General features: G+C 32.9%; 1 protein-coding gene across 1 annotated transcript; it reads right to left on the reverse strand.

Moving 5' to 3' along the window:
* Positions 1-4,646: 4,646 nt before the first annotated feature.
* LOC126709904 (protein FANTASTIC FOUR 1-like) lies at positions 4,647-5,997 on the reverse strand. The gene has a single exon (XM_050410272.1). It carries the CDS (start codon positions 5,695-5,697, stop codon positions 4,858-4,860), a length of 840 nt encoding a protein of 279 aa, XP_050266229.1. The 5' UTR covers positions 5,698-5,997; the 3' UTR covers positions 4,647-4,857.
* Between the last annotated feature and the right edge of the window lie 2,373 nt (positions 5,998-8,370).

The raw sequence follows: 8,370 nt of genomic DNA on the forward strand, positions 1-8,370 counted from the left end.
GCTTGTACGCGGTTCACATTTTTCAAAACATTTCCTCTCTATGCATGCACGCCACTGAAAGTACTATTAGAGTTTTACAGGAAATGATCAATGTATTTTCCTTTACAACAATTAGTTCACTCGGTAAAAAGATTTTATAATTGAATAAGAGATCTAAATTTAAATCCAGCTCATACTAAAAAGAAAGTTATAAGTATTATATAATATAATGGTAAAGAATAATTATTATATATATAGTTGAAGTGATAAATTTTAAATCTTATTATATCTATTAAAAAAATTTAAAATAAAAGCCATGTAAAGCAGATTTTACAATTCAAATGGAAGAAATAAAAAAGCGCTAGTGAATAATGTGTTAGGTAGGTCTTTGATAATTCATCAAAAAAAAAAGGTAGGTCTTTGATATCATGTGCTTATTAATTTGCAGAAGAAACACACCAATGACTTCATTTATGTTTTCGGTCAAAGTAAAGCAATTACTTCATTTATTTGATTGCATAACAATTTATCACGTTCTTTTGATTAATACCAGTACCTAACTTCACGTTTTCCACAACAGGATTAACTAACTTTCATTATATGAATACTCAAATGCCATGCGCGCAGGAATATTTTTCTTACTACTTAACGAAAGTCTTGAATACTAGAATTTGAGTCACTCTAGGGACACTAAAAAAATTCACAGTAATTTTAAATATTAATTAGCCTACCACTTAGCACATAAGCCATTGAATATACAGATTATGATAGGCCCATATATGGTAGACTAATTTCAAAATATTGTGAATTTTTTTTTTTTTTATTGTATTCCTAGCTAACTCTACTACTAAAATTTATGTATGTATGTATTAATTTGTATGTTTTTCCAACCTCCAACAATTGTGATTTGTGGAGCTCTTTGACATGATCAAATACATCCAGATGAGTGTCGGGTTTTCCGCATGGAAATTCAACGTACACATGACCTGTCTACTAGAAACGTCAAATTAAGGGGGTTTTATTATTATATATATTCAGTGAAGGCGCTTGAAGATCTAAATTAAGATCTCCTTCTTCGATTTGATCACATATCCAATTGTCACTCACGGACGTGTGAATTGTTGATTTACCATTTCTTCAAGATCAATATATAGTAGGTTCCGTTAATTCTCCCCCACTCAATCCGCATAGACTCTCCTATACTATAGGCCACATATATAGGGTATTATTTTAATAATTAACAATTTTGTATTTATTCTTTTATTATAGGTGATATATAAAACGACTATCCAACCTATTAAGATTTTAGTCGTGAGCAATTAATATTAATTGTTCCATTGATGGAGGATTTTTTTTATTAAAAAAAAAAAAAATTTATTATGAGAATCCATAAAATAACCTTTTGAATACTCTTATATATGTATTCTCCATCAAAAGGCTTATCAAAGCAAAGCATTGGACCAAAAAAAAAGACTCTACGCTTGAATATTGATTGTGAAGTTACATTATTCTTTTCTCTCTTTTGATGAATTTACAGGACATGCACTTATTATTTCCATACAGAACTTTGGAGGCTATAGGACGAAGAGGAACTCCTCCATTATATATGCAGTGCAGTAAGTGTGTCAGATCCGGTTCACGATAACTTGACTGCTTTTGCTGCGGTACATGCATAGCCAACGGGAACAACTAGGAAACCATGGACTACACAGACCGAGAGCTAAATTTGTAACATTAGATGTACATGTATGTTTCCCAATTTTGTGTCACATATGGTTAAACCAGTCCCATATATATATATATATATATATATATCTTTGATCTTTCCTATCTCACCTTGTATATATGGAAAGTAAAATTGGGCTCCACATTTATCAGAGGAAAAAAAAAAAAAAAGCTCCAAATGTGTTTTGGTAAATATTGTACTTCGCGGTAAAGTGGTTGATGTTAACATACCCATGTAGATAATTTGGATACATAAAATAAAATTATTTTTTTCATGTTTTAACTACTTCTAAGAGATGATTGATTAAGGGGTAATTTGTTAAATATTGCTAGCTTACCAATTAAAACCAAACTAAATATTAATAATTCATGAGAATGCACTAGGGTGTATCTTGCTTTAGGAGTCACATGGCTCATGGGTGTAGAGTATGTAGACAAATATAAGTGGAAAGAGCTATATTAGTGTATTAAGTACATTTTTACCATTTTCTTAAAGATAATTATGGACGATAGGATTTGAATTTCATGATGATTGTTTTTTACTATTATTAAACTAGGGCACTGATGAGTTGTAAAATTTTATTTAATGTATCCTTAATATTTATATAAAAGTGAAACCCAAATTTTAAACAATAATAAAGGATGAAACCATAATTCCCCTCATGCTTAGCTATTAATTTTTGCAATACTTAATTCAAAAATCATAACAATCCTTCTTTGTTTTATGGCACAATGATCTACTGATGGTATAAAAGTTGGCACAGGCTAAAATTGGACCGTGTACCTAGATAAGGGAAATGCTTCTGTAACTCTTGCTAGAGAAAAAAAAAAAAAATGCAATGCAATGCAAACTGGATTCTATGGTGATAAAGTTGCCGGTACCAAACTGGATTCTATCTTTGTATGGAAAAATGCAATGCAAGTTGAGAAGCTTGAAAATATTTTTAAAACAAAAAAAGAAGTAAGAGAAGACGAGAGGACAAAATGTAGGTGTCAATGTCACATTGTCACTGCTCATTCACAAAAAGTTGTACTACCTATGTAACATGGCACCATTGTTAACATTTGGTAGGTGTTGGCATGCTCTATTATGTCCAGTATTTAGAGTTTGAACCCCACCTCTCCCCTCTCCACTTATTTACCTTGCAAAAGGGAGGCGGAGAAAATTACGGTTGTTAACATCATTTTAGTATTTAAATTGGGAATTGAATCATGACCATTCATAGTAAAGTTTTTAAATCCTATTCATTCATTGAAATGAGTAAAGTTAGAGTTACTATAACAACAATAATGGTCCGTTTGGATTAAGAGAGAGTAGAGTAGAGTAAAGTAGAGTAGATTTAGCACAAAATTAGCTTATTTTTAGCCTACTCTACTTTACTCTCCTCCACTCCCCCTCCTTCCCTCCTCCATCCAAATAGGCAATAAGAGATCGGCTATGCCACACCTACAATCATGTATAGAGCCAACCGCAACAATAACGAAAATCATGGAGGTAGTTTTATTACTTCAACAAAGAAATAGTAATTCCATGTGACCATAAAATTAGGAAGACAGGCTGATTGGCGCCAAGACTTCGCTTCCTTGTCACATGATATGGTAAAAGAGAATATGTGCTTAAAGGACCATGACTAACACAAGGTTCTCAGAGCACATGATGTTCCAAACACAATCATACATGTGCCTTTGTTGACGATTGAATTCTCATCTAACCTCACCCAAAAGTTCCTTAACGTATGGTTGCCCTAACTCCACGATTGGACACCGTGCTCTCCTATTTCAAGTAATATTACCCACCCTCATGGCTTTGTTACCTGCTCTATGTAACCAACCATTTTCCTTCTTATGGGTATTTCAATATTCACCCCTATTCATTCCCAAGTTTTCGCATCAACCCCAAAATTTGTTATTCCTTATCTCACATGCATACTAAAGTAAATAGATTGTGAGATGATCATTTTAAAAAAAAAAAAAAAAAAAAGAAAGATTATGAGATGATCATATTATGCATACAATGTCTTTTTTATATTCGGCGAACCCCACATATTTGTAGAACCCATATATTGTGAGAGGATATGGTCTATATATTGGACACATGGGATAATTTTTCATTAGACTTTAGGATTGTTATTAGGTAAATTTTTATGCAGAGCTTTGGTAATAAAAGAGAAAAAAAAAGTCACTTTTCTTAGAATATGAGAAGTGGAAAGGCGAGCACATGGCTGATGAACTTCTTTCATGAGGTCACTGCATGTTGTTCTCTTTTGGGTCCTACCCATTTGATAGTTACCAGACATTCGTACCCTTATTAGTACCACAACTTGCAAAATGTTTGCCCTTGGCTTACAAAAAATACTTCTTATGTAAATGCCACTCAAGCTTAGTAAAGCAATGCATATGAGTCTATGACACTGACCTGAAAGAGCGTGCTTCAAAAACTGATCAGTTTGGTCACTAATTGCAACCTCCAAGAGTCAAATTAAAAATAGTGTTGAAACAAACATTCTACCTAGGATGGTTTATTTTCATGTCTTCTCAGAACAACAAATTGATCCATAAATTCCAACTTCATGTTACTCTCTTATTACTATGGATTAGAAAGCTGTTAAGGTCATCAATTAGAATAGCTGCTGTACATGTTTCCTGACTCCGCTGAGATATATATATATATATATATTATTCTGGTAGTTGGTATCCTTAGGATTTTAGGAATAGGGTACCTAAAAAAAGGATTCCTCATAAATGAATAAAAATTTTGGTACTAGGGAATTATGCCACACCCTTTTGACGTTTCACCTTTCAACCAAAGCCAAATGAACCAATGAGATACCATATATCATAAACAAGAATCACGCGGAGAGAAAGTGCTGTACACGGGGGACCATTTGACTATGTCCAATAACGATAAAAACTACCATAAACATATTTTAAGAAATCCAAGGTACGAGAAATCATAACCATATACATAACAGCTAAAATGTTAAAGTTACAAAGGAAAATGTAGCCAAGAAAAATTAGATAAGATAACAAGGAAAAATAAGTACAAAATCAATGATAATCAAATTGATTTTTTCCTTGTTAATTAGACAAAATTATTCAATACTCTGGAGCCACAATGAGCCAATGCTTCTTCCGAAAATATTGAATAATTACTTAAACAGAGAAAGTAGAAATCCAGAATGGCAGCCAAGTTTCCGATCTGTCGCCGCGCCCACTTTCCTTGCACCTTCTTGGCTGTGGAAGCTTCCCAAAATCTTTATCATCCAAAATTTCAGTATACCAGTCACCCTCTTCACCAATTCTTCCTTCTTCTTCTTCTTCTTCTTCTTCTTCTTCTCCAGCTTCTTCAGTTTCGTCCTCTTCTACTACTTCTTTGTCAGCAGCTTGAATTTGAACCTCCACTTCTTCTTCTTCTTCTTCTTGTTCTTCTTCTTCTTCTTGTTCTTCAAGAACTTGCTCAGACTCTTCCTCATCTTCCTCAGTAGTTTCTTGATCATTATGGACCAACTGAAGCCTAAGCCTGCCATCACCACGCACAGCATGGAACAAGCTATTACAAGAAGGGGCAGGCACAGCTTCAAGAACAAGGCGGCCAGCTTCTCTGTGAGGCCTAACATGAACGCCACTTGAGCCACTAATAGATGTCAAGGGTGGTGGGAAACTCCTACAATGATGCTTACTCTGCTTCTTAGGCTCACTAAATTTCGAAATTTTCTGCTTCTTGGGACCATTATTTTCAGTACTAACGAGTGAAATCAAAGAAATTTCATGATCTTTGTTGGTTTCAGTGATGATAACGCTACTACCTGTCTCACTACCTAAGCTTTCAGTGCACATTTCAAGGCTTTTTTCACTTAGCCTCAAAGAGCACCGCTTAACAAGAGGGTCAACATATAGTTTCTCAATTTTTGTGCCATAATTGGCAGTGTAAGAATTGTTGGTTAGAGCTTGGAGGAAGTTCCAGCCACCCAAGTCAGCTACAGTTGTGGACATGTTTTGATTTGGTTAAATTTTCACAACAAAATGTGGGGAAAGAAAAGGAAAAACAGGGGATGAAAACAAAGGAGTTTTTTAAGTATTGGGGTAGAATTGGAGTTTTTATGAGGGCAAAGGTGTGCAATTTGATTAAAAGAGAAGGTTTTTGAGTGAAGCCCACCTCTTGGTTTGGCTGAATTTGAAGATTGGGGTGGGCTGAGAGAGAAAGAGAGGAGTGAGAAGGAGAAGAATTGGGGTGAACGTGCAAGAGTTGTGAAAGGGGTGGAGATGAATTTATAGAACTCTTTGTCATGTACTGTAGTAGTGAGACACTAAGGGAGAGAGCAACTTTTTGAACCAGTAGAGCAACTTTTATCCTGCCACGCAGTGACACATATTATAAAAAGCGAAAAAAAGAAATGGCAGGGGAACAAGAAGTTAGACTAAAGGTCGGTGGAAAACAATGACTGTTAGACTAGAGTTCAATTTTAATCTGCAATTATATATATATATATATATATATTGGGGTAAAAATTGAGAGTATAACATTTGGATGAATAGCCTCCTTAAAAGTTCTCTTGTTATACTTATTTAACAAGTTTAAGGACATTAAAAATTTTTATAATTGTTGAGAAAATATATTAAGAGTAGTACTAAAAAATAAATAGTAGCAACATTTTTTTTTCTTACTTTAATTACAACTTACATAGTAAATAATTGTGAAATATTTTATATCCTTAACATTATTCTTTTTTACTAATCTAAAAAAAAAAAAAATTTGGGGAATGAACTAATACAGAGGAGTTATTTCTATATGAGCAATTTTGTGTTTGAACTGAAATATTGATGGGGTTTGCCAGGCATGGGACTCTCACTCAATTTGATAGGAAAAACCAAGCTTTCTTAACAATTTCATTTCAGCCAAAAGAATACCAAACAAATTATCTAGCAAGTCCAGCTCTGTATTAGGCATAAGCCAATTCTGGTTGCTCTCATTATTTTTGGAAAATGAAACATTGTCTCTTCCACGTTCTTTTTTGTTGAGATTACCATGTTTGTCTTAGGCTTTGGCTTACACCTAGTAAATCTGCGCACTAGAGTTATGAGATGGAGGCATCACATATATAAAAATGAATAAATGGCACGTTTATTTTGTATGTAAGCTATTGTCCAGCTCTGTATTAGGCATAATTATAAGCCAATCCTGGTGGAACTATACATTCTCTCATTATTTTTGGAAAATGATATATTTATCTATGTTAGCCTTTTTGTTTGAATGCATCAAAAAACAAACAGATTTATAGATAATTCCTATAAAAGAGTAGGATTATAATAATCTTTCTACTTACTCTGTTCTCCCTTCATTTTTATTTAAAAGAATCCTAAGGAAAAGCACTTTGTTTCCATTGAGCTAAAACAAAATGTCGATTCTCTAGTTAACCAAAGTCATTGTTTAATTGTCATTTTGCTGAATTCTCTTTCATACAAATCATAAATTGAAGTTTTAATTAAGATTAGGAATACTCCATTCTCTTATTATCTATGTATTATTTACTCATTTTCATTCAATTGGAAGTATTGATCTAATCCAAAATCAAATTATGTTTCGAAATTTTATAATCCAATTTTCTATCAATTTTGTAACAAAAGACTTATAAACTGACATGACAATAAATATAATTGATATCATATCAATAATATAACAAATTAATTTCTTAATTATATTTTTTATTGTATTTAAAAGATTATACATCAATTGATAAGGTTTATACACTAAAAAATGTTGCACGCCTCTATTACGCATAAGGTTATTCCCTTATGAGTAGTTTGGTCCCTCCCATTTCTCTCACCTTTTTTCTTGAGATTTAAGCTGGGTTTGGATATAGATGAAAAGGAACACGTCTGCGTCTACGGCTGCGCGTTTCCTTTTTTTGTTTTTTTTTTTTTTTTTTAGCATTTTGTGGCTGTGGTGTCACACTAGTGGATCTCGTACACTGTTCATGAGACCCATAAACCTCTTTTTTCAGCAACTTTTTCATTAAAAATGGGTCCAACAGTATTATTCACATATTTAAAAATTATTTTATTATAGTGTTTTCAGTTTTCAGCAAAATAAGCGGTATCCAAACGGACCCTTAGGATCAAAACTTAAGATGACCATTTTACACTTTTTACTTCCTAGGGAATAAAAGTTACAATAATTCTTGAATCGTAAAATTGTACACCAAACAACCTTTCTCCTTTCTCCTTTTGGGTGATGTCGTGATGGTCGGCCAGGTAAAGTGTTATGTGAGTAGGATGTGAATTTTTGTGAAAAATTCTAGGAGTCTGTGGTTATAGCAGAATTGAAAAATTAATTAATAATTATTCATAAGCAAGCCACCTAATAAAATAAAATGGCATAAACTCAACAAGTCATGTGAAGATCTCAACTTTCATATTAAGTAATTTGTTTTTATTGATTTGAAATATCCCGTAAATTGTATTCTGAAAGTAGCTAATAATTTTGCAATATTGCTTTCATATATTCAAGACTACCAAAAAGTCCATTAGACATATTGCACTAACCGGTTCTTTTTTCTTTCTTTCTTCCTTTTTTTTCTACTTTTTCAAAGCTCTGATGTTTGCAACATTTTAATTTCATTTTTTTAAGAAAAGGGAAATACTAGAGAGCACCAATTATTTTCTTAA

The sequence above is a fragment of the Quercus robur genome, chromosome 12 (assembly GCF_932294415.1).
Source record: "Quercus robur chromosome 12, dhQueRobu3.1, whole genome shotgun sequence".
In the NCBI taxonomy this organism is placed as follows: Eukaryota; Viridiplantae; Streptophyta; class Magnoliopsida; order Fagales; family Fagaceae; genus Quercus; species Quercus robur.